Source organism: Cyanistes caeruleus, chromosome Z, assembly GCF_971803275.1.
Source record: "Cyanistes caeruleus chromosome Z, bCyaCae1.hap1.1, whole genome shotgun sequence".
Lineage (NCBI taxonomy): Eukaryota > Metazoa > Chordata > Aves > Passeriformes > Paridae > Cyanistes > Cyanistes caeruleus.
The window spans coordinates 22,215,536-22,242,008 of NC_141732.1; the positions used below are offsets into that span (position 1 = coordinate 22,215,536).

A 26,473-nucleotide genomic window follows, 5' to 3' on the forward strand; every position below is an offset into this window, starting at 1 on the left:
GTTAGAAGGAGGATTCAGGGAATTCTAGACCTGTCAGTCTGGCCTCAGTGCCAGAGAGGGTCATGAAGCATACGCCCTCACTTGGCATGTAAGAGGGGCAACCAGGGGATCAGGCACAGCCAGTCTGGGTTTAGGAAAGGCAGGTCCTGCTTGACTAACTTGATCTTCTTTTGTGACAGGATGACCCTGCCTAAAGCATAAGACTATGGATGTGTGTACCTATACTTCAGTAAAGCCTTTGACACTGTTCCCCACAGCACTCTCCTGGAGAACCTGACTGCTCATGGCTTGGACAGGGGCACTGGCCCTGGGTTAGAATCTGTCTGGATGGCCAGGTCCAGAGAGTGAATGGAATTACATCTAGCTGGAGGCTGGGCAGCAGTGGTGTTTCCCATGGCTCAGTGTTGGGGACAGTCCTGTTAAATAACAGGTTTGTGTGCCTCCTCAGTCAGCTCTGAGATGACACTGAGTTGGGTGGAAGCACTGATTTGCTGGAAGGTAGGAAAGCTCTGCAGAGGGATCTGCACATAATGGATTGATGGGCCACAGCCAATTGGGTGAGATTCAACAACATGAGGTGCTGGGTCCTTGGGCCACAACAACCTCATGCAGGAGTTGGAGAAGAGTGGCTGGAGAGATGCATAGAGGAAAAGGACCTCGGGGTGCTAGTCATCAGCAGGTGAACATGAGCCACATTTTTATATAAAAAATTGTTGTGGGATTCCTGTCCAAATGGGGACTTAAATTAGATAACTTAAGTAAACCACAAGGTATTCAGCTTTCCTTCAGTGGTTTAAAAACTATGAAGAGCAGTCAGTCCTGGGAAAAGTCATATCTGTTCTAAAAAGTCTACATATTTCAGTTACAAGACCACTAAACTGTTCCTCCTGGCATAAAATGAACTTCTGCATATGGCAAAGTGCCAATCAATCCCACCACATCATTAAAACATTTTTTTAAAAAGAAATAATTTTTGAATTCTTTTTCAGACAATTTTCATTATCCTTTTAAATACCTCCTATAGGACCACATTTGAACTTTGTCTATTGTTGTGGTTTTAAAGCAGCAACTAAAAATTCACTAGAAAACTTAGTTATTTCTTGCTGTGAGATATGGATTAGAACAAGAGCAAAAGAGGCTTAAAAGGAATAAAGAAAGCTTATTAACAGAACTACAAGAATAAGAAAACCAGAATAAAACTTCCAGAAAACCCTTTTATCTCTCACTACCCAACCATTCCCTTGTTCACATGATCACATAGAGACAAAAAAACTTTGGTGTTTACAACAGTCCCAATTCTTGCTATAGTCTTTCCATCAGTCTTTGTAGAGAAACAGAAGTCTTCTTCTGCTAATCTACGGAGTTTCTCACAAGAAAACTATTTTTGTTATAGCTTTCTATTTCTCTGATGCCAGCTGACAGGAAATCTGTCATCAGTTCTCTCCTCCCATTTCACATCACTCTGAGGGGTCAAATGAGTCTAGGGATGTCATTTTTAAGGATGAGTTATTCAAAGGCAAAAGTTCTCTTCATTTGTCTCTGTGAACCTCCCTGGAAACAGAAGTTTTCTCTTTGCCTCTACAAAGCTACAAATCTTCAACTACTACTTCTCCCTCTCTGTTCCAGCACCTCACTGTATCACAATCACTTTATGTTCAAAATCCACACTTTGAACTACTCTATTCCTCCCAATATACTCTGTCATAAATTAAAGGTGTTTTTTCAGAACACTATTGTCCATCTCCATAGCTTTAACAGAAAAATGTTCAGCTTATTAAAGCTTATTTCTCCTTATTCTCTACCTCTTCTGAAGCTTAGTTCTTTTTCTTTACTGTCTCTGAGAGTTTATAAAGTCTCTTTACATGTTGATTACTCTCTTTTTCTTTCTCTGGAAAAAAGGATTAATCTGCAAGTCTCATCTGGGTAATGAAAAGATTAAAATCTTGCCCAGGCTTTGTAGATGGTTCTGTGACCTCTGCTGGAGCAGCAGCTGGAGCTGTCTGCGATGGAAGGTTCTTCATGGCTGCTCTGCAGAGTGTGGTCACTGTCTCAGCCTGCCGCAGGTCAAGAGCTTTTTTTCTTTCTTTACCCGGCAGTCTCTGATGAATTCAGTCACAGCAAAAGAACTGCAGCCGAGCCAGGGACCGGCCTGGCCCGGCCAGAGCCCGGGGCAAGCCCCGCAGGCCCCATCTCCCGGCCGGGAGCCGCGGCAGGCCCAGCCCAGCCCCTGCCTGGGCCGCATGGCCTGGCCAGGGGATGGGAAGCCAGCTAAAGCTCTGTTACCTTTCACAGCCAGGAAACAAAGAGACAAAGAAAATCCCAGGCTTAGGTCTTAACCTGCTGTTCACAGGTTGATCTCACTTTTCAATGATCAAAACTGCTGTCAATTCTTAGAAATGGCCAGCTGTTGGCCGGGAGAAAAACTCTCACCAGCCTCCAGCAGTTTTAACTTCTTTAGGTGTTTCTCTTTGTTTTCTTAAATGCCAATCTGTCACATCTATATTCATCCTTACTACGGTAAATACAGATTTGACTCACCTTAGGGCAAAAAACAACAGATGGACTAAAGAAATATAGACCAATACTTTCTGAATAAATATTCAAATGTCCTTAAGTACATATTTGCACCAAATGCATTACAGCTGCTACAGCTCTTTTGAGTTGGCATGGCAGGATGGGGTGATGAAGGGCGAGCAGTGGATGTAGTCTACCTCAGCTTCAGCAAGGCTTTTGACATTGTCTCCCACATCATCCTTGTAGGTAAGCTCAGGAAATGTGGGTTAAATAAATAGACAGTGAGATGGATCAAAAACTGGCTGAATGGCAGAGCTCAGATGATCATAATCAGCAGAGTGGAATCCAGGTGGATGCCTGTAGTCACTGGCCTTCCCCAGGGATCTGGGGTCCAGGTGTATTCAGCTTGTTTGTCAACGACTTGGATGAAGGGATCGACTGCACCAGCAGCAAGTTTGCTGATGATACAAAACTGGGGGGAGTGGCTGATCCACCTGAAGGCTGACATTCAGTGGGATTGTGACTGGAGAGCTGGGCAGAGAGAAGCTGTATAGGTTCACTAAAGGCACGTGTAAAGTGTTGCACCTGGCGGGGAACAACCCCAAGTACCAGCACAGGCTGGGAGCTGACCTGCTAAAAAGCACTGATTCTTTATGTCTGTGAGTGTTTGCTATACCAAACACGGAAGAAATACTGCTCTCCTAGATTTTTAACTGCTTAAACTGTTTAACTTAAGTTGTAAGTTACGTTAAATGCTGTTAAGTTGAATTTCTGTTTTAAATGCTAATAAGTGCTGTTTGGTCTTTGGGCTGTATTCCTTTTTATTCTTTCCCTATCCACAGTGTGCCTTGGTCATCTAGTAAGTAGCAGAGAGGACCTATAGAAGCTCTTATATTAAACCTGTTTTTACTGATACTTTTGCCAGTGATTCTTTAAACAATTTTAAAACACTCATCCATGGTATGGGTGCAAGTGCAAACCAGTAACAGATGAATGGATATTTAAGAAGTCACAAGTTTTCAGAGTTCTTTTTTAGTAACCAAAGAGGTATTAGGATAAAAAAAAATTGGATAACAGTGCATTTGACAGCACCTTGTCAGGTTAGCTTCATTATTTTTTGTTTTATTTATTGCTTTATTTATTGTTTATTGGTGCTCTCTTTCCTGTGTTTCTTCAGTGAGGGTCTGCATACAAAGTCATATAGGGTAGAAAAAGCCTCCAGGGCCCACGAGTCAACCTCCTATGTGAAGCAAGTCCAGCCTGGAGCAGGTTGCCTAGCTGAGTTCTTAATATTCATTCTCCTGATTATTCATTTTAAATATTCATTTGATGCAGCAACATGTGAAAGAAAACACTTTAAAATAGGTCCAGATTGCAAAACCAGAGAATTGGCAGCAATCCTGAGCAGCACATCTAATACCTGTATCAACTGGAACTTTATGACATAAATAAGGAATTGTCTAGACTTCCAGCTACCCTTGCTTATTTTGCCTGAACAAACTTTATACAATTCTACTCTTGGGGAAGATTTCCTAGAACAAAAAGATATGTTGTTTTTTTGGGTCTTTTTTTAATGTGGAGCAAAATGCTCATTTTTCTTTTCCAGCCATGTAAATTTCTTGCAAGAATATTGTTTCTTTCATGTTTTATAAGAGCACAGAAAACCAGATGAAATAGTTAAATATAATTGTATTTCATCCCAGAACAATAGCTTGAAAAATGTAATGGCTGTTCATAACAGTGACTGTGGGTCCAATTTCTGGTTGTTATAAATACATATTGTGATATTGGCTTTTCACAAGTATTAAGATGAATATTATATGTTATATATTAGAATAGCTTTTGCTATGTCTTTTTCTTTTTTTCTCCTGCTAGTAGCTAAAAAGTTTTTAGGCATAGGTCAAGAAGAATTTTGGATGTTAGGGCTGTATCTGTGCAAAGCAAGATAACCTCCAGTGACCAGGTGATTGGGGTCAGGCTGCTATCAACATTGACCGCCTGTAGAAGAAAGAACCCCAGCCGAAACAGAAAGATGATAAAGAAAAATCAAACTCTAAGAGTGCATGCTCTAAAAAGGTGTGCCCAAGGAGTGGCCATGCAAAATACTTCTTGGAAAAGTCTGAATATGCATTAAACCCCTACAGCAGAATGGGAAAAAAGGAATGTTCCAAAGGCTGCGCGGCCCCGCGGGGAGCGCCCTCAGGCCGCCCCGCTCCCTCCCCGCAGGGTGAGCGTCGGCACCTTCCCCCGGGCTACCAGCGACAGGGCGAGAGGACACGGCCTCAAGCTACGCCCGGCATGGTTAAGGCTGGATCTAAGGAGGAATTTCTCCACAGAAAGTGTGATTAAACATTGGAACGGACTACCCGGGGGTGGCAAAGTCACCGTCCCTGGAGGTGTTTAAGGAAAGACTGGACGTGACACTCCAGTGCCACAGTCTAAGTGCCTAAGGTAGTCATGGTAGTGCCCGATGATGGGATGGAACACGACGATCCCAGCTTTTCCCACCGAGCTCATTCCGTGATTATGTGGGTTTGCGCTGTCCTCGCTGCGACCGGCGCGGCAGCGCTTGGCCCCGCCAGGCCGCCGTCGAGGGCGGGCCCGCGCCACAGCCATGGCGGCGCCCGTCGTGCCGGAGAGCGACAGGTACCGGGAGCGGGCCGCGCTGCCCCGCCGGGCCGGGCCGGGCTGTGCGGGCCGGTGCGGAGCAGAGAAGGTCCCGCCACGGTGCCGGGGCGCAGCGGGGCCAGCGCCCCTCTGACCCCCCTCCCTCCTTCCTCCCAGCATCCGCAGGGCCGTGTCGCTGCTCAACGCCGTCGACCCGGGCCGGTTTCCGCGGCTCCTCTCCCGCCTTCTCCAGAAGCTTCACCTGAAGGTTGGCGGGACGCGGGGAGCCGGCTGGGGATCGTGTCACGCTGGTCTGGGCGGGGCGGGAGCGGGGGGCTCGGCGGTGCCGGGAGGGTGTGGGGCCGGGCCCGTCCGGAGCTTGGGCAGCGCGGCTGCGGAGCCTAAACACCCCTTCTCCCCCACCCCCTCCTCCGCTCCTTTTTAAAGGATTTTAGATCTTATTTTCATTCACCACTAGTTCTTCAGTACTCCATCAGGGACATGAAATAAAAGCCGGTAGCCCCCGGCGTAGGAAGGCGAACGACATGAGAAGGAGTGATGCGGGTTGCAGCCCGCTGCCTCCAGGTCCTGGTGCCTCCGCGAGAGCTGTCAGAGGACACGCGAGTGGCCTTTTGTACAAACTCCTCTGCCCTCCCGAGTGTTGTCCACAAAAGCCGGATTTCCTATCCGGTTTGTAAAAAGCCAGTGCTTACACCCTCGAGCGAGACATTATTTATTTCAGAATTGTGCAGGCCCCATTTTCAGTGGTATTCCCCAAGTCAAGCGCCCCAGCCATCAGAACTTTTTACCACTTACACATTTAAGCAAACAAAGGCTTTAGTGTTCATTGGCAACAAGTTACATAGTTCTTATTAGTTAACATTCTGTGTTCTGCTGGTTAATGAGTCTCTTGCTTACCGTGCTAATTAGTCTTCATGCTCAGTCTTTCTTTTCTTTTGGGTTGGTGGTGTATGAATTGGTGGTTGCAGATTCCCTGCAGGAATTACCTTTTACCCAGTCGGAGCTAATTCCGGCACAGTTGCTGAGTTGGCTTTATCAGTTTCTCCCTTACCTTGGGAGTTTTGCCAAATGTCCTTGAGGCCCATAAATTCTGCATTCTTTGTGTTCACTATCAGTGGTACATCCTTATTCCCAAGTTCTGTCAGCCTCCCCCTAGGTCTGATGTCACTGATGTGTGTTAAACCCTAAACCTTAACAAGGCAATTCTTCCAACAACCTGATTCTTTCTAGAACCTGTGCATCACTTAGACCTTATTAGCTGGTCTCTATTTTGTGGATTAAATCACCTTTCTTGTTGATTAGGCTTGAAAGTATACAAAGATCAAACATCAGAGAACATCCTTTCTTAAGAAAATGTTGTATGTTCTGCATTTTACAACACAAAGGAAACACTAAATGGGTGTTTTGTTTATTTTTCTGCATTTGTGCATGTCCATCAACTAAAGACACCTGTGGAATTGAGGATAAAAATTAAATACAGAGCTTTTAGTGAATATTTCTGTTGTCTTTGAAGGAGATGTTTTTGATTGCAGAAAAAAAATCGGAAATCAGTAGTCAGTTTCATTTCATAGTGCTGAAATGTGAAAAGCAGGCTAACGTTAAACTTTGTAATAAATATTGGACAGAAAACTGTTAAATGAATCTTATGCCAGAATTTATTTTGTTAGTTTCATGGTCTTACAGTGTCAGATTTTGTTTATTCCATTGTTTGTGTTTAGAAAAAGTATAAAAAACCCCATGGAATTTGTTTTCTATGTGCATATACATATAGACTAAACGGTGAAATATTACAGGAGTGGCATGGAAAAAATGCAAAAATGTAAAGATTATGAGTGTGAGACTGTAAGGATTCATTTGATTAAACTACTGGTTTTTTGTTTTTGGTTTTTTTTTTTCTATTGACATCACTATCTTGGAGGCTGCTGTTACTGCAAAGAGTTTTCTCAGTTGTTTTGCATGGATATTAACTGTTTGGTAACTGGAATGTATCACCAACTTTTTGTTCGTACTGTTCGTTCTTTTTTACTACTCCGTAGCATTTTAGTAGCTCTTCACAGTTTTAATTGGCATTTACATGAGCTGAAGTGGTTATTGTCATTCAGCCCACTCAATCTCATGATTAGTTTTACTTTCTAAAGTAGCTAAGTAACTAGTTAAATTGCTGGAAGCTTGAAATGAAATTAATTGCCTAAACAAGCAGACACTGGGAGCTCTGTGTTCCCTTTTAACAACTAATGATTCAAATAATGTTTCCATTTTGATACGCTTGTTATAAACATTGTGATCATCGAAGATTTTGTGTAATTGCCTTATTTTTTTTATTTGGACAGCTAAATTGTTTTGCTTGTCTAGCTTTGCAGTTTTGGATTACTAAGTGGTCTAAATGTGGTGTTTGTTACTAACTGGTTTTTAAAAGAAGGCAATATCTGCATTTTAAATTACTGTTTAATTTGTTGTATTACAATAAGTACAACTGCTGTATTTTAAAAGTGCAACACATTCTCAGTTGTCTTCAGTAACACAGTAGGCTTTAGATTCAAATTTGACTTTCAAAATAAATATACATATACATTTATTTCCTTTGCAACCGTATGGGTGATTTTTAGAAGGGTATCCAGAGTGGAAAAAGCATAGGTAATTAACTACAGTTTTGCCTTCTGTTTTCTGGCATGTGATTCAAGTAGTGCATTTTTTACTTGCCTTATTTTTATTTATAAAAGGTTGTTGGAAATGATCTACTAATTGAAAGAAGAATATTTCTGTAGAGTCTGAGGTACAAAGAGAAAGCTTTTTCTTCTGATGTATGTCAGGTAATCCAGTGGTACTGTGTTGGCTCTTAATTTTGATTTTCAGTGAGAGAAGTTGCATTTGCTTTTTAATTCCTATTTAGAAAGAACTGGACAGTGTCTGGACAGCCACTGTGTTTACAAAGATGAGGACAAAGTTTTTTTTGATAGGTATGTTCTTGGTCATTAAATGAAATGTCTGGACTAACCATTTTTGTGCTTCAGGCTGAAAGTACTTTCAGTGAAGAGGAGGAAGAAAAACTTCAAGTAGCTTTTTCGTTGGAAAAACAGGATCTTCATCTGGTTCTTGAAACTATATCATTCATTTTGGAACAGGTATTTTGTTTTCACCGTTAGGCATTGATAAATGTATTTTTTATCCAGCTATAGATTTCAAAAATGGTACAGTGAAGTTAAAAAGGAATTAGTGAAAATATAGCTGTACTATACTTAATATGTTTTGGGGTTATGATTTAACTACTTTTTGTTTCATGCCTTTCTTTGAGCTGTGGTTTTTCAGCTAATGTAAATATTAATAGTAGAAGTGAGGTCTGCATGACTTCAGGGGATCTCTTGATAATTACGAGGAACAGTATTCTCTCTTCATTGTATCAAGCCAGCCATGAATTTTTTAAGTTCTTGTGAGGAAAATCGTAGATGACATTACTGAGCACAGTTTAAGTTACTGTAAGAGTCAGTTATGGAAAATTTTCATGCACAGAAGCAGTCTGTACTGAGGTGAACAGGCACAACTAATGTAGCTCGAGTATTTGGAGGAGTGGATAAGTGCATGGTGGAGCATGGTGCAGTTGCCTTGTAAACAGAGAAGGTTTTTCTCATTCTGTGGTCTACCTGTACTAAAGCTGGGAAGATGTTGCATTACCCAGTAAATATGGTAACTGTTTTAAAAATTGTTAAACCTATGATGTTATCCATCCATTTCATGCAAATGCGGAAGTTGGAGCCTTGTGCGGAGGGCATGAATGTTGATGGTCTTTTGGTGGATTTAAGTCTGGTCCTTTCTTACACATGTCAGTTTATGATCAATTCACTGAATTAACACATTCCACTGCATTAGGAATAAAATAAACAGTCCTCCTCATGGCTCCCATCCACTAAAAAACCAAAATGAAACCTGAGGTCGCCTCCAGACTGGAATTTTTAATTTTCATCTCAGAAAAGCAGCAGAATTACGTGCTTAGGGCCTTGTCCTGATTTCCTCAGACTGCTTAATTTATATTATAATTATTGAAGATGAACAGGAAAAGCAGGTAATTCTCTTCTTGCTTCTTTTGCATTAAAGAAAAAGGACGGGAAGAATATTAATATCTGCCAAAAAAAAAGAGTCCCAGATGGACTACATGTTGTATGGGAGCTCTTTGTTCTCCTGCTGATAGCTGTGCTTCTTGGTGCAGCTGCTCATTCTGTTGGAAAATAGCTGTGGAGGCATTATAGATAAAAAGACTGCTATAGAGTCTTTGCTGCGTATGTTGTTTCTTTTTTTAATCTGATGCGGTGGTGATACAATCCTGTTTTGAAAGTAAAGAATCGTATAGAGTGTCTTTCACAAACAAAAAATGATGCTAATAGGGTGGTAATATCTCAGTTTAGGCAAACTGTTCTTGGATTTTCAGGATATTAACTTGTAGTTTAGATTTGCTTGATTAGTGTGAATTTGGAAAAGTTCTCTTTTCTTGATGGTCACAATTGATTTCAAAGCCCATCATTTTTTTATTGATAGCTGCTTTGCCATTATGCACAGTGGAAACATGTACATATACTCAGAGTGGGCTTGTGTCTACTTCTTTTCCTGTAATTTTTCTATCTTGAGAAGAGTGATTTGTAACACTGCATTTTGAGATAGTTACAGTTTTTCATCTACCAAGTAAGAGAGTTAAGACAAACAGGTTGCATATAGTTCCTCTAGTGGAATTGCTAGTAAAAATCTTGGGTGAGTGCAATGGCCGTTTGTGCTAGAACATTTCTGCTACGACTTGTAGAACAGCACTTATCAACAGCTGTTATTTTCCCTTTGACAGGCAGTCTACCACAATTTGAAGCCTGCTTCATTGCAACAGCAGCTACAAAGCATTCACCTGGATCAAGACAAAGCTGAAGCATTTGCTAGTGCATGGGTGGCTGCAGGACAAGATACGATTGAAAAGTTCAGGCAGAGGGTTTTGACTCCTCAGAAGGTAATGTGTGTGGTTTTTCTTCTGAGAGAGAGTAAAGTTGTATTAGTTTGGTTTAAAGCAAGGAGTTTAAACTAAGGTGCAAAGTTTGTGTCAAAGTACTTGGTCACTTATAGGTACTAGATAACTTTGATCATGACAGTAGAATTCTGTTGTCTTGTAGAGATGTTACCTTAGTTGATATGCTGTAACTGCTGGAACCTGGCTATATATGCACTATTAGCAACCTTCATGCTGTTTGTGAACAGGCTTTACAACATGGCCAGGGACAGTGTGTTCATGAGCATTTGTGGTGATTGAGCTCATCAGCCTGGTCATTCTCTGCACTTCTGTCTGAGCTCCTCCCATCTTTAATTTCATAAGCTGGTTGTGTAGTGAATTTTATGAGATACTACAATATTATGGTGTTTTTCTATGATAATTTTTTTTTCTATGTTATTTTGCTTCCTATGTTCCTGTTGCCACTTAAGACTTGCTACATGCTTTGGAAGTCTCATTGTATCTTTACAATGATGTCTGTATCTATGACAAGGTATAATAATTTAATTTTGTTGATTCATAATATCCCTTCAAATGCATCAGGAGTTGTGTATAGAAGACATCTATCAGTGTCCGCCAGGATCAGATTTTTAGAAAGAATTGTGAAACACGACTCAGTTAATGTTACTTTATTTTTATCATTGCTTTAGATCTTGTGGGAATAAGACTCAATTTGTTAATTAATGATTTGGTGAATAAGATAAACATAGAAAAGAAATTGTATATATTAAGTTTACATGATGCACAGAGAGAACTAGAACAACATAATATGTACCAGCCTGCTTGCTCCTAAATAAATCTAGAATTTCACTTTGGTGTAAAATGCACATCTTGAGAAGGTGAGGTGTATCTGTGGAACAGATTAAAGATACTCTGAATTGCATCACAGTTGATTTTTTTCAACATATTTAAACTTGATCCTTTGTAAAACTGGGTAGTTTTAGACACAAAACTTACAGAATTATGATATGCAAAATTCTGATAACTCATTAATATAACAGAGTAAATGACCTGATAGTATAAAGTAAAAAACCCAAACCAAACCAAAAACAGAATCAGCAAGATATTTTGGGTTTCTGTTTTTTTGTTTGTTTTTTTTTTAATAATGTTACCAATGCAAAGTGTTTAAGTCCCAAAGTTTAAATGGTTAGTGGTACAGTAAGTATAGAGGCAGGTATGACTGTCCATTGAAGAAGGTAAGTAATTTGAAAACCAAGTGAAATAATGAAAGATTGTAAGGTAAACTTTTAAACATGTAGAGTATATGTGCAGGATGGAAGGCAGCTCTGGAGACAGCTTACAAAGCAGATGTCTTTAAAAATTTTCTTCAGGCAGACTATTAATTAATACATATTTTACTGCTGGCTCCTCAGCATATGATAAACTAATAAAAACACCTTTCATCCTCTTGTATTTCCAGCTTGTACCTTACATACCTCTGGACATTCTGTGACCTGGTTTGGGAATTAAATTGCTCTCTTACTTGTCTCGAGCTTTGCAAGCCTTGCAACATACAACGTTTCTGGTGTATGTTATGGTTTTGGAGGTTCTTTCTAAATTCACCATCATCTGCTAATGCAATGAAGTTTTCCTACATATTGCATCCCATAGAAAGAAATTTTAAATTGTCATTTTTAATTGAGCTTGCAGGAAAACAACTGCAAAAATATTGTAGTGCTATTTTCTTGTTTTTTAGCGTGAAAGCAGGTTTAAACACAGGTGTGTCCCCCTACATATGCTTAAACCATCATTTTCCCTCCTGCCTTTTAGCCCAGATAACAGGTGAAGTATCAGTTTGAGTGTAATTTGAGTTGGAACTTGAATTTGCTTTCTCAGTTTTTGAAAGTCTCTGAAGTATTACTCCTGTAGACTTGAAGTTTATGAGAGTTTTCCTTAAAGATTAAGTTCACAAAACTCATTGCTGAATAAAGAATTTATTCTGCTAGCAAGAACTAAAATATTTTTTAAATTGCATTGTAATGGAAGAACAACTTGCCATGTCCTTATAATCTTCTGAATATCTCTGTAATATCTTACAAGTGTAGATGACTGCATTGTTTCCTTCAGTATGGTATGTAGTTGCATATCTACATGTATTTTCTGTATGACCTGTCTGTACCTTGAAAAATAGGGGCTGAAATACTCTCTTACTTGTGTTACACTGCTGTACTAGCAGATTTTTTGCAAATGTTCATCATCATCTCTTCAGTTGAAGTTAAAAAAAAGTTATAATTCTGAAAAATGCTTGCAGAAGGGTGATTGCTTTTTAGATTAGATATACAATTTAGATACTTGTATTGATTTTGAGATTACATTAACTTCTTTGTAGAAAGAGATGTGTAATGAATTGTTAATACACTCTTCAACATGTAAATATGGGTGTAACCTATTAAACAATTGATCCTATAAATATGCCCTCTATTTCAGTATTTGTTTATGTGGCCATATATGTATTCTCAATTTACATTGTTCACTTCTCTTCCAGAAGCAATATTCTGTACAGAAATAGAGTGACATTTATATTATCACAGGTTCTAGCAATCTAATCACAGAATAGTTGAAACTGGGAGGAACCTCTGGAGTGTATCTGATCTACCCTCTCTGCTCAAGTAGGGACATCTAAACCCAGTTGCTCAGGACCATGTCTAGACAGCACCTGAGCATCTGTGAGGCTGTATATTCCACAACCTTCCTGGTCACCCTTTGTCAGTTCTTGGCCACCCTTGAAGTGCCTAAATGTTTTCCTGTGTTCAGACAGAGCCTCCCATGTTTTAGTTTGTGCCTATTGCCACTTGTCCTGTTACTGGGCATCACTGTAAAGAGCCTGGCTCAGTCTTTATAGTTTTCCTTCACATAAGGAGTTAAAAACCTCTCTTGTGGCTTCTTCTTATATGTGAGGTGTTCCTATCCCTTCATCATCTTGATGGCCTTTGCTGTACTCTTTCCAGTACCTACATGACTCTTACACTGTGCCCAGCATTGATTGTGCTACTCCAGGTGCGGCCTCACCAGTGCTGAGTACAGGAGAAGGATCATTTTCCTCAGCTTGTGGACATTACTCCTCCTAGAGCAGCCCAGAATGGTTCATGATAGACCTGGTGTCCAGCAGGAGCCTCAAGTTTTTTCGCAAGGCTTTTTTCCTGCTGGACAGTATCCAGCTTGTACTGGTGCTTGTCCTCTCCAGTGAAGGACATTTCATTTCTGTTTGTTGAAATTCATGAGGTTCCTGTCAGATCATTTCTCCAGCCTGTCCAAGTCTGTCTGGATGGCAACGTAACCAGCCCATTGTTGTACCAACCACTCCTCTCAGCTCTTCTCAGACCTGACCTGGAGTATTGCATGAGGGGCTGGTTGAGGGGCCCCCAGCATGAGACAGACTCAGATCTGTTAAAATGGGTCCACAGGAGGGCCACTGAAATGAAATAAGGGTGGTATCCTTTGCTGTGAAGACAGACTGAGAGAGTAGGGGTTGTTCAGCCCACAGAAGAGAAGGCTCCAAAGAAACATTTTTGTAGCCATTCAGTGCTTAAAGGATGTTTACAAGAAAGATGGTGAGAGTGGCAGGGCAGGGGACAGTGGTTTTAAATGGAAGGATTATGAATTTAGAGTGGATTTAAGGAAGAAATTCTTGATGAGGGTGGTGAGACACTGGAGCAGGTTGCTCAGAGAGGTTGTGGATGCCCTGTCATTGGGAAGGGTTGAAAAGATTGGATGGGGCATTACTCACCATACAATCCAATCCAAATCCCTTCCAATCCAAACCATTCTACAAGTCTATGAATGCTAGTTGCTGGTTGTTTTTTCTTTTCTCTTTCATGTTCTTTTAAAAATGCACACAGGCTTTTTGGTTATTACTGCATATTTGGTAAGGGCTGTTGCTGACCTGTTGAGGTGGTGTGCAGCACTACACATGAATTCAGAATTTAGTTCATATGTGATTCTTTTGTACTTTGACTTACCATGTGCTTCCTGCACATTAGTAACTGTCTTTTCTTTAAAGCAGCTTTAGTGGATGTGTAAAGGGATTGCTTGTGAGGATCCAAGTACAGAATCAGGGCTGTGATTAACATTATGGAGGTCTTCATAGTTCTGCTTCAACACATACGCAGTGTCCCTGCACACACTCACAAGACAAAGTCTATGAAATAACTAAGAAAGATGCATTTGGAATTTTATATTGTGTTTTAATAAAATCTGTGTGGCAAAATAATTCCAAGTCCTTCTTGACACACGGTACTTAGAGATTGTCTGTTTCAGATGTATTGAAATGCTGGCAGTACAGTATTTTCTGTAGTGTACACAAGAAGGACTAGGCAGTAATCTTCCATTTCAGTTTCAAAACAGTAAAAAATGGTAAACATTTTTTGGTTTTTTTTTTGTTAGGGATATGGTTTACACATTAAGAAAACATTAGAACCTGTGGGATTCATTAGCTTATGGTCAAAACCAGTGGGTAACTGAGTGTCCATGTTTGTTATTTCATAATAAAGCTAAAAAATTTGACTTCTGCCATTTTTGAGAGTAGGTCAGTGCATCTTTTGGCTTGTAGAAGTGTTCAGGTTTGGACTCAAGACCACTAGTTATTATGGGAAATAATTTCTTACAGATAATTTGCGTGTATTGACATGTTAGTTCTCTTAAACCAGATTTTTTTCTCACCTGCAAAGTACAGGTTGTTAAAAAGTAGTATTCTGAATTCTGGGTCTGCCAGTTCTGTACAAGAGGTGTAGGTGGTAATGTGCTGGTTGATACCTTCATTAGGATGACAAGTCAAATTGTGTTTGTTAGAGCAGCAGAACAAGTATTTCCTAGAATACTGTTTAGGTGAAGTTTTCTGTGGCATATTCAACAATATTTCTAATCGTTTGAGAAAAACTATTCTTTTTTGAGCAGTTTTTTGAATTTTTTGTGCAGACTGCTCAGTAGATGGAGATGTTCCTGACTTGAGAAATTAATAAAAACTGTGTAGTTGAAATAAAGATGTACTGTTTAGTACTATTTCTCATTTCATCTCATTTTACTTTGCTGAATTATTGTCAGTCTTCAGCTGCACAGAGCAGCTGGTTCTTCAGCCCTCACTCATTTGGCAGTGCCTTTATTATATTATTTCTGCTGATGATAATACAATCCTATTTAATTAAAATGATGGTATTTGTCTAAGTTTTTCCTTTGAGCACTCTTAATCTGGCCTTTAAAATGATAGGCCAGTGATAATAGTTTGATATCAATCTGATCCAGTTTTTAAGTTTTCTCTTGGTAATATGTAAGTTTAGAAATAAGGGCACACTGATCAGATTAAAATGTATTTTTTCCTCCCTACAAAGAAGAGCTGGATTTTTGATAGCGTTCACTCTGAATTCTCATGGCAGTTTTACATCAGTTTTACTGATTTTCTCCACTTCTCCATCCCCTTATATTAAGTTCTCTGTATGTGTTTTGGTATTTTGCGCAAATCTGTTTTAAAGGCAGATCAAGCTAACTGCTTCATAGCTTTCTAGTTTTGGAAAACTATTCAGGGTATCCTTAAAATACATATAATGAAAAAAAAAAAAAGTCCTATGTTGCCAAGCAAGAGAAGTTTTTTATAGCTTTCAGACAGCATTGCTTAATATAATGATGCGTGGGAATGCAACTAGTGAAGTTATGTACCTAAAATTCTTGACAGAGCTGTCAGTTCTGTATCTTGAGTGCCTATTTGAAGCCATATGGGAAAAACTCTGAAAGTGATATTCTCAGAAACTGGCCTTCTTGCTAATGGGTGTATATGTAATGTTAATATGCTAAATTCCCTCTGCTAAAAGCTGGCACATCTACAGAAATATTCTGAAACACATGCATACTGTGGTTATGCCAAAATAAAAAAGAAGCTAATTGGTGTGCTCTGTGTGTATATCGTGGCAGAAATTTTTTTTCTGATATCAGAAGAATGCAAAATAAGGAGGAATACAGCTCAAACTATAAGAAAGAATTTTACAGAATTATGGAAAAGACGTTTCTTGTTAGTATCTGATCAACTAATCATTCTTACAATGTCAAGCTGAGATCCCTAAAACAGCTGTACCTATGGGCATGTCACAGTGAATTGTGAATCAGCTTATAGTATGGGATACACTCACAAAGGGGCAGCAAATGATGAAATACAAGGTAAAAACACAGTCTTATACCTAATGAGATTATTTTAATCACCCATTACAGCACAACTGAGTCTTATTCTTTCACTCATTCAGTTTTGTTAGTAGGAATCTTAATTGTTTACAGTTTTTAGGTACCACTTTGTAAGGATTTTTTAATGAGTTGCTTCCTATCCTTGCCCTCCTCTGTATTCTACGGAGAAAGTATAAGTTATAAAGGTTGGAAGAAGGTACATTTTGAGAATGTTCAGAAAGACCTGTAAGTTTTGATTTGTTCCTATGTATAAAATAGCATTTTAAAAGGTTATAAAAATGAGTACTGGCCTTGTCTTGTGTAACTTCCTGTATAATACAAACCATAATTTTTCCTCAAAATGTAAAAGAGCTGCAGAATCTGGTTTGACAGTGCATTCTAGTATTGTGTCTAGGTAGATAGGGTCCATCCAGTGATTCTTACTTCCTTTTGACTTCCTGTCTGGGAAACATTGACTTCATGACTGGGAAACAAAAATAAAATACCATTAAAATTTCAAAGTCTTAAAAATTTAGCACAAGTCACTGTAGTTGACTATGCTACTTCTGCTTAACTTGGCTGTGCATATGTGTTATGACTGACTGTAACTACAGACTTATAGTTCATAAAAATCTTCAGCCTATTGTACTGAATCTGTTATGTGGGTGAGTGATTGTACCTACAGTTTTGTAGATAGTTATATACCACTTTTATGGGGACTGCTCCAAGTCTTGTGTTTAATTTGAAGATTTGCGTAATACTGTCAGCTGAAGATGCTAGTCACTCATTTTGTAATTCATGTATACAAGTAAAATTTGAATGTTACAAATTTTAAACCTGACATTAAAGAGTACTTATCACTGAAACTACAATATGTCTCAGTAACCCATTTATGAAATGAGGATACTGAATTGTGTTGAAGTTGAATAAATTTGTTCAGTAGAGGGACAGATTTTTAACTACTGTATACTTTATTTTCTATTTTCTATTACAAAATATAAATGTTTTTCTATTGGTATGAAAAATGTGGTGAAGGACTGCAGTCAGAAATTTCGTGCTTCCATATGAAAACCCAGTTGTTTCACTGCAAGATTGTTCACCTAGGGAGCAATTGCACAGCAAGACCTGCTGAAAAAAAACTGCAGTATCCAGAATTTCTTTCAAAGATATTCGTGCCACCTGAGTTTAACTGAAGGCAGTAGCAACAATGGAGAATAGAAATCAGTGTGTTTGTGCAGTCATCTCCCATGCTACAATGCTCAGGTTTCCCATCAGAAGAAAACTGGTGTTCGGTCTGGGGCTTACCTTAGAGGAAACACTCTCTTCCAGATTACAGATTATTTCTGTGATGAAGACCCTGCATTGTGGAGTTTGGCAAATGTTACCTGTCAATCATTGCCTTCTCTTAAAAATTTGCCCCTTTTTTACTGTTTTAATTTTTTTTTTTTGCTATATTGAATACACTTTTGTCTATATCCTTCTGCTGTCTCCTCTGCAGTAATAATCTTTTCTTGAGATGGAGAGAGCTTTTGAAGGAGTTTGTAGTCAGGCATGTTTTGTCATTCTGAAATCATTCCTAGGTTATTTTCATTACCACAGCAGGCAAAATTGATATTTTCATGTCTGATTTTGATTTTTGATTCTGGAGTGCTAAGTTTGCTGATGAAAAGTGGAATTGGCATCTCTGGCTGTAAATTTCATAGAGAAGAATTAATGGTTTCCTCTTGTTTTATGCTGATGTGATTACACATGTATGAAGTTAGAGTATAGCATTGTAGACCTACGTTTTAATATGTAATACACATTTAGTCCTCTCATACAAAACTGATAGTTAATATATTAAAACTATGCACACATGTTGCAGTGCTTTCTTTAAGTGAAAATTATTCATTTATTTAACTGTGACTTAGTATGTTTTGTCTAATTGATTATTGAAAGATGAGAGGAAGAGATCGCCAAACTTCAAACATGAGTGTTTTGATTTTTTTTTCTACAATGATCTTCAGTGCAGGAGCTAAGTATGGCAGCTACACTTGAGAAACTAAACTGAGTGAAAGGGTGGCCATACTCGTTTTCCTCTAGGTTATTTGCTTAGGACAACTGAAAAAATCTAAGTGAAAGAACTGCACTAGAAAATTTCTTACATTGTGGATTATTTATTTCCTCAAAATATCTTGTTGAGTGGAAGACATTTTTAAATGTTTTGTTGTCAGTGAGATATATAGTACTGTGATAATGTAAGAAAAAGATTTCCTGAAGGTATCTTTCATATCCCATTATCTCTTCACTGTTCATAGCAGTTTCAGTTAGGATAGAATGGATGGCTTAAATTACATAAACAGCTCTTTAAATTATAACAGGAAATGTTTCATTTTTAAATTTGGACTATTCCTCCCAAGTTAGAGGAAAAAAATATTTGAAGTGAATGAGTTAATATCTTGAGATAAAATGACAAAACTCTGATTTCATTTATTAAAATAAGACATAATTTCTCTCTTTCTGTAAGTGTTGTATTTGGGACATTATAGGTTCCTTGCTAAGGTATATGTGGGCAGAGACATTGAATTATTAATTTTCTCCATTGCTGTAAGCAGCAACATTATGTAGTGCTCTTTTTCAATTTGTCAGGATTAATTTTTAAGGTATAGTTTTTGCTCACACTGGAGCTATTTAAGAGTAGTGCCTTTTTTGTTCAGCTCTGAGAAATCCATTTCCTCAAGGATAGGCTGAAGGTTGGGTTTCCATCCCCCTTTTATACACTCTTCCACAGAGCTATTTACTCATTCTTAACACTAAAACAGTAGATCTTTAGGCTTTGTGATCTTAAGATGTCAGTATTTACATGAAACTATGAATTAAGGTAGCCTCTTAAGTAGGGAGCACTCCAGCCTTGTGGTGATGTGGTGAAGCTGAATTTACCTCCATGAGTAGCTGCTGTCTGTAAACTGACCACATGTTCTTGCAGATACACCACATTTAGTAGGAATAGATGAGGAGACTTACTTTGAAAAGTAGTGCTGTGCACTTGTGCATTATTACGGTGTTTTTTATAGAAAGAGCTTCAAGTGTGACAATTTCTTTCTCAGGCTATGAAAAGCATGATCTCATGTTCAGTAACACCAAAGCTATCACAAATTCCAGATCATTTTGAGCTAAACCGTCTCTCAAAATAAGGATTAAATTATTTGAAAATCAAATGGGTGCATCTGTATACCAGTGGAGCGTGACACTAACTTCTGTATTGCCGTAACTGACTTACTTTATCTGCAATAGTTTGTTAAGCTTCAGCCTAATGGAAGACTTTTCTCTGGTACCTGTAAAAAAATGAGCCAGTAAGAAGTTATTGGCATTCTGTTTCCTTTATGCAGTTTTTAAAAGCTTCAGAAAAAATGAAGTCAATTTCACTACTTCAGCATATTTCACTACTTCTCAAATTAATCACACTGCCTGAGAATGGAAGTAACTCTAGGTGCATTTAAACTACGCCGAAGTCGATCTTTGAGTATGGATGTAAAGTCAGGAGACCTGGATGTAATTTCTTAGCTATGCAAATCTACAGAAGCATTCTGTGCCATAGAAAGCTGCTGGCAACCGAGAACAGGGGAGTCCAAGTTAATCAAGTCTTTCAGCACCACCAGTACCAGGAGAGGTCGACCCTACAAGGGGAGCCTACAAGAGAGCTGGAGAAGAACCTTTTGCAAGTGTATGTAGTGATAGAATGAAGGGAAGTGGCTAAAAACTGAGACAGGGTGGGTTTAGTTTAGATTTCAGGAAGAAATTCTTTACTGTGAGGGTGGTGAGGCACAGCAGCATGTGTCCCAGAGGAGCTCTGGATGCCCCATCCCTGGAAGTGCTTGAGGCCAGGCTCTGTGTAACCTGGTCTAGTGTCCATGTGTGTGGAGGAGAGGGGAGTTAGAACTAGATGATTGTTAAGATTCCTTCCAACACAAACCATTCTATGATTAGAAGCACTTAGTTTTCTGCCAAGATTTGAATTTACAGAAGGAATGGTAGGGTTTATTTTCATTTGTGCTCATGTTACTGGCTTTTAATTCTGACTGTGGGACACAAGCTCAGTTTGCTTTAAAATTCTCAGTCATGTTAGATGGCTTTAGCAGTTCCTTAGCAACTTTGTGGTAATGAAAATCTTGTGCTATCCGAAAGGGCACATGTTGGGGAGTTTTGTTGCTTTAAAGAAGTTCAAGCAGACAAACTAAAACATAGCCCATTGACAGTGGAAGAGATACCGAATTTAAATAATACTGTTGAAAAATTGTATTATACAGTTTATTTTCCAAGATTACAATTATATGGTAATGTTACCATTTTCATTTACCAATTACCTTTAAGCTATATTGAAAGCATTTGTTGTTTTACTAGTAGTAGACTTGAAAAATTGGATATGTTAGTTTGCCTATGCTGTATGTTCCTTTCCCATCCAGGGCTTTCATAACCTTTTTTCCTTCATAAGCATAAAACGACAGAAGACTTGCTGCCAGTTTAGAATTGCTTCTGCATTCTCTGCCTGCAAGGCTTGTTAACCAGTTCAGCCCAAAATTGTATTTTCCTCCCTTTTTAGATTTTAAAATGAAACACTGGTTTTGAACATTTTCTTGCTCTTTGCCAGCTGCTAATCGGCATTTATTGCTCTGCCTGTAGAAATGCTCATGGTAATTTGATTGCCAGAGAGGCTAATATTGGATATGATGGGAGCTTCATACTCTTTCCTGTAGCCAGGTTATCTGTAGCAGACTGTTCAGTAGCATTTAACCTGTAATGTTGATTAATTGTCTGCATATTTTGAATCAAATATGTTTTCTGAATATGACATTTTTTTCTGTTTAATGAAAGCTAGGTATTCTGGAAGCAGCAAATCTTGCCAAGAAAATGGAGAGCAAGAATCTGAACAAAATAATTAGATCTTTCTAACAGGTTAAATTTTATTTGTAAAATAATTGGCTATTTCATAACTGTCTAAATGCCTGGTAGTTACAAAAACCTCAGTGCTGTTGATTTTATGTGTCTAAGCAGTATTTCCATAGTGTAGTTCTTGCTGTGTTGAGCAACTCATTGTTGCTCTTACTTTCTGTGAGTCTGTTCTTAAAGCGGTTTCTAAGGGACAAACAGGTACCAAATAATGGATGAGAAATAGTGGCTTGCATGGTGTTATATATTCTGCTCACACTGTAGTAAGAAGCAAGCTGCCACATCAGTGACTTCTGAGAGCCATATAATACTGTTTTTTTGTAGTTTCTGTAATGATTTGTTATGACCCTTCCAGAATCAGGTAATTTACATGAAAATTCAAATTTTCTACTTTAGAATTAAAACTAACTTCCAGTCATTATGGGTGTAGAGACAGACAGGAGGTGTGATCTCAGTTTATCAGCCAACTGATATCTCTGAGTTTAATAAACTCAGTTTATTAACCATCTGGAAAATATCCCCCCTGAGTATTTAGGCCCCTTTTTTCTGTGTACTTTAAAAATACTCGACCCTGCTCCAGAGGCTTGGCTGAAGTTGGAGGCATTAGGTAAGAAATTTTAGGTGAATACATGGTTTCTAAAATTCTGTCCCACTTCATTGTCCCTGTTTCACAATACTTCCCTTATTTTGTTTATTCAAATTAAGTCATTGCCAACCATTTTCTAGTGTCAGTTTCATGTTCACTTGGGCTCTGTACTTGCTTTTTCAGGCTGGAGCCCTGAAACATGCCTGTTATTGATGTTAGTTCTGCTTTCCTTCTCTCTCTCTTCATTTTGAGTGTGATAGCCTGGTTCTTGTATAGTTAAGATGATTAGCCTGAATTTACTTGCCAAAGAACATTAATTTGATTTCTTATTGAAGAGTGTAAAATAAATATATCTGTGTAGCTGGGAGAAGTATTTTTTGACAACTAATGTAGAAACTTGTCCTAGTTGACAGACTTCTTGAATTTCTTCTCAGTCTAGATTTAATTTGTACTAATGTTTATGGGCAGCAAAAGTGGAAGGAAGGAACTGTGATGAAGATATGTCAGGAAGACACAAGAGAATATGTAAAAACACAATGGGTTGTAAGAGAAATGGTGAATTCTGTGGGTGTTAATTTTGCCTGTGTGAACCTTGATTTAGGTGGAGATTGTAAACTTGAGGTTTATATCAGCTCTGAAGGCTGCCTTGGCATTAATGCACTGGGCTTTTTCAAGAAAGTGACTTTCACCCAAATGTTTTATCATAGTTATGTTAGATTGGTGATAATCTTGTCTTACTGTGTAAAATACTAGACTCTACTATTGAGCCTGGAAAACAGTCTGCTGGACAGGGCTTGCGTTGGAAAATCCAATGTATTACACTGGAAGAAAATTACTGTGGCCATCACAGACAGACCAGAGGTGATGTTTTTATGTACCTGTAACGATGCTGCTCATCTTCAGTTGAAGGGTCAGATATTCATATAGTAGGGGAGCTAGCTGCTTTCTAGTGTGGATCTGCCCCAGGACAGCTGTGGGTGGCCACTGAGAAGCACTGTGGGTGAGGGAGTACAGGGGTGGTTCAGCAGGCTTACCTGTTCTACAGCTGGTATTGAGTGAGTGCTGGGAGCGGCAGGTACCTAAGTTCTGTGTCTGTTAGTCCTGGGTGCCCTGGTAATCTCTTCAGAAGCCTGAATGAAACAAAATGGACACAAGAACTGAGAATTTACAGGGGTTATTGGAAGTTTACTTGTATCTTTGTTGCCTTGACTTATTTGCCAGAGGTTTCATGACACAGATCTGAAGCATTTTCATACATTCTTGCTATTGGTATTGTTTAGTACCTATGTTTATTTCCCTTCCTTTTTTCCGGCTTCTATTTGTTTGCTTTTCGTTTGCTTTTTTGTTGTGGTTTTTTTTTTCCCTAAACATAACCTTGAAGCAAGTAAGTGCCAGAGATATCAGTGAGAATTTACAGCAATAAGCAGTATATTTTCAAGAGTGTTTAGTGTTGCAGTGACAGAGCTTGGACATTTCTAACCTGCTGATAAGAAAAGAAGCTAAAGGTCTACAGTAGCTAAAAACACAGCTTTGTTTTCATGCTAGGCATGGAGAAATACTTCTCTGTCCCAGTAAGTGCTTTTTAGTTAGTATATCACAGTTTCTGGCATTGTTCCTCCATCATTCTTTTTGCTGAAACAAGTTTTATACCAGAAGTAAAAATAATTTTATAGTTCTTTCATATTTGTAAAAAATTGCCCTAAAGTATTTACCACTTTGTGACTAACAAGTACTCTGCTTTGACACAAATGTCATGCAGAAACCTGTCACTACTCTCAAAAGGTTAATTGACATTGCAGGATGTTGAATGTCTTCTGAATAAACAAACAACCATTGCCAGATACTTGCTGCATTTTCCTTTTGAGAAAATGGACCATTTTGATGCCTTAAGACAGCTTGCTATTTATTAATTGAAACCTATTCTGGTACAGCTATGTTTAAAGCAGAAAACAGACATGAGTTTTATATGAAAACAAAGTAATGTTTAAGGTAAAGCAATATAAAACAAGAGGTACAGCTGTTATTCAGCTTTAAGCTCAAGCCTCTGTGCTGCCACATACATTTGTTCTGAGCACTCTACAGTATTCTGGGATAGAGGTGTACTAAAAGTAAAATAGAAAACACAGATTTGAATTTTTTTATTTTTGCTGGTTTGGTCTTTATGCTACACAGAATACACAGTATTTAACAGCTTCAGAAAAGTCTTGAAAGTCAGGCTTCCTTGGATATTGTTTTTGCGTCCAGTGCATTGTTTTATGATCCTTGGGAAGCTACTATCCTGTCTAAGGCTTGGTTTCCATACTACAGTAATAAACTGTTTAAGTAGGTGATAGAAAGTTCTTTCTAAGTTGAGAAGCAGAGGGCTTGAACCATAGTGATTGCAATATGAAGAGGTGTCATATTCCAGAGCTCAATGTTTCTGTGTTTGTCCTTAGTGGTTAGGTGTTTTATCAATAGCTAGTGCTGTTTCCATTTGCACACTTTGGCCTGCTTCCACCACTATAACACATAACTTAGGATCTGAGTCCTTCTCTGTTTGCCATTATCAATTTTCTTAACTGAACTATACTTACTTTCTTGATTAAATCCTGAAGTTATTTTATTTTTTTTGTTAGGTTTTTTTTTTTAAGGTACTTTTTTTTTTTTTAAGGTACTATCTTGATGCTGTTGAAAGAATCAGAGTTAATTTCCTAATTTCATTGAAGTTTGTGGAGATAAAATTGTTTTCTAGTTGTATCATTCTGGTATAATTTCCTGGAAAATACTGGCTAGTACAGGGACTTAGCAGAGTTGTCCATTGGTGTGACTGACGAGCATGTTGACAGAATCCACTCTAGATTGTTCTGTGCTTTTGGATGGGATGATCTATGCACAATTATTTTCACTAACTAAGATGTAGTCAAGTTAGAGAAAATCAAAGCAGAATTATGATTAAAAATTCATCTGCTTTTGTAAGTTATGTAGCCTTTCTTTAAAGCATCTTCTAATTCATAAGCTCTGGGCCTACTGTTACTAAAGCTTTGCTCAAAATGAGGTACCTTGGAACATCTTCACTGGGTTCCTTTGTGTGGTCTGCATGCTTTCATAGATTTGATTAAATGTAAACTTCCTTATTTTTATGACAAACAGAAGTTTGGTGCATTGATTGCAGAGCAGCTGACAGACTGCAGGCTGACCTGCTGAAGTTCTTCCTGCTATCCTGCTCCTATAGCACATGAAGTCAGCCTGAGATGGTGTCTTTCCCTTAACTGTGGCCTTGACTGAACTTCCTAACCATCTTGTACCGGCCTTGATGGTTAAAATACATCATGATACATAGTTTTCCTTCTGGTGTACTTAGTTATGTGGTGGACAGTGTTTCTTGTATAGTTCTGCTATTGATCTGGCGTAATGCTGAATGCGTAAATCTGAAATGCTGTGTAACTTATATTAGTATATAAGTGTAAATTGTATATCTGCAAGAAATTTTGGAAGTTTGGTCTTTGAGCTGTGTCCATGAAGAAGCTTTTGCCGCCCTTTTCTATCTTTCATCTAGAGATTACTGTCACTGTAGGATGTAGGGCATGTACTGCTGTTCACAGTACAAGGCTTTTGGCATGGCTTTATCGTCTTAATGATTTTAGCTGAATTTAGCTGTTAGATTGGTAAGAGATTGACCAAGATGTGGCACACTTACACTTTTACCAAGTCAGCCACAGTATTTCCTGTAAGAGGGGAGACACGCGACTAAAAAGAATTTATGTGTAGGTTATCTCGGCAGATGGTAAGACTTTGTATTTCCACTTCTTTTTATTCACTAAAGCCAGGAAGATCATTTTGTGGAAGCCTTGTAGTTCTGTTGTTGTGTACTTCATTTGTGCATGAGCTATATTTTAATAATGTTTGAATATAACTTCAAATTAATGATGAAAAAAGAATATGAAATGTATTTTTTAAAATTTTCCATTAAAAATTCTATTGCTCACGTGCTTACCTGGGTTATGTCCTTTCAGCGTTAATGAGTCAAAAAGCAGAATTATTTTTGCCATTACGATCTGCATATTTCATAACACATGAATAAATCTGTGGATTAAGAAATCATCATTTTTGGTTTACTATTTATTTAAGATTTTTTTATTTTTCCTAGAAGTAAAATAAATATGAAATGAAATTGAATCTGCAACTTTGCTGATGAACTTCCACAAGAAGAGGAAGCTACCATATTCTGGATTTGTCGTTGTGTTCTATATATTGGGTTCATCGGCTCTGGGATACAAGAAGTTGCTTTGAGTGGTCGTAGCAGTTTGAAAGATGGTTTTGACAAGAGAAAAGCAAATCTGTCTTGGAGTCCAGGATAATTCGAGGGAAATGCATTGTATACAAATGCTTAACATTTCCAGAGTGTGACACTGTGTTCACTAACACAGGCCACTGGCAGTTCTGAAAGTTGACTTCACTGCTTCTGTACCATCTGATTGTCACCTAAACTTGTGTTTTATAGCTTGAAACAATTGGATGGCAGCTTAATCTTCAAATGGCAGAGTCCATGCAAGCAAAGCTGAAGTCTCCTCAAGCTGTGCTAGAGCTGGGAGTGAACAATGAAGATTCAAAGGTAAGAAATATAAGTCAGCAGAGTTGGAATGAGTTGTGGTTGATGGCTTTATGTTAAGGGTCAGTTA

General features: G+C 38.4%; 1 protein-coding gene across 2 annotated transcripts in view; it reads left to right on the forward strand.

Annotated features, from left to right (window-relative positions):
* The first annotated feature begins 2,138 nt into the window (after positions 1-2,138).
* The window catches only part of COMMD10 (COMM domain containing 10), a 106,785-nt gene continuing 82,450 nt past the window's right edge, over positions 2,139-26,473 (forward strand). Inside the window, exons 1-6 of one of the 2 annotated variants that reach the window (XM_086868489.1) lie at positions 3,093-3,252; positions 4,390-5,160; positions 5,299-5,389; positions 8,154-8,264; positions 9,968-10,123; positions 26,296-26,406. In XM_086868489.1, the coding sequence (XP_086724615.1) occupies positions 5,129-5,160; positions 5,299-5,389; positions 8,154-8,264; positions 9,968-10,123; positions 26,296-26,406 (501 nt within the window). In that variant the 5' untranslated portion in view covers positions 3,093-3,252; positions 4,390-5,128. Of the gene's footprint in view, positions 5,161-5,298; positions 5,390-8,153; positions 8,265-9,967; positions 10,124-26,295; positions 26,407-26,473 lie in introns of both variants that reach the window. The other variant, XM_086868488.1, reaches the window with a different exon arrangement.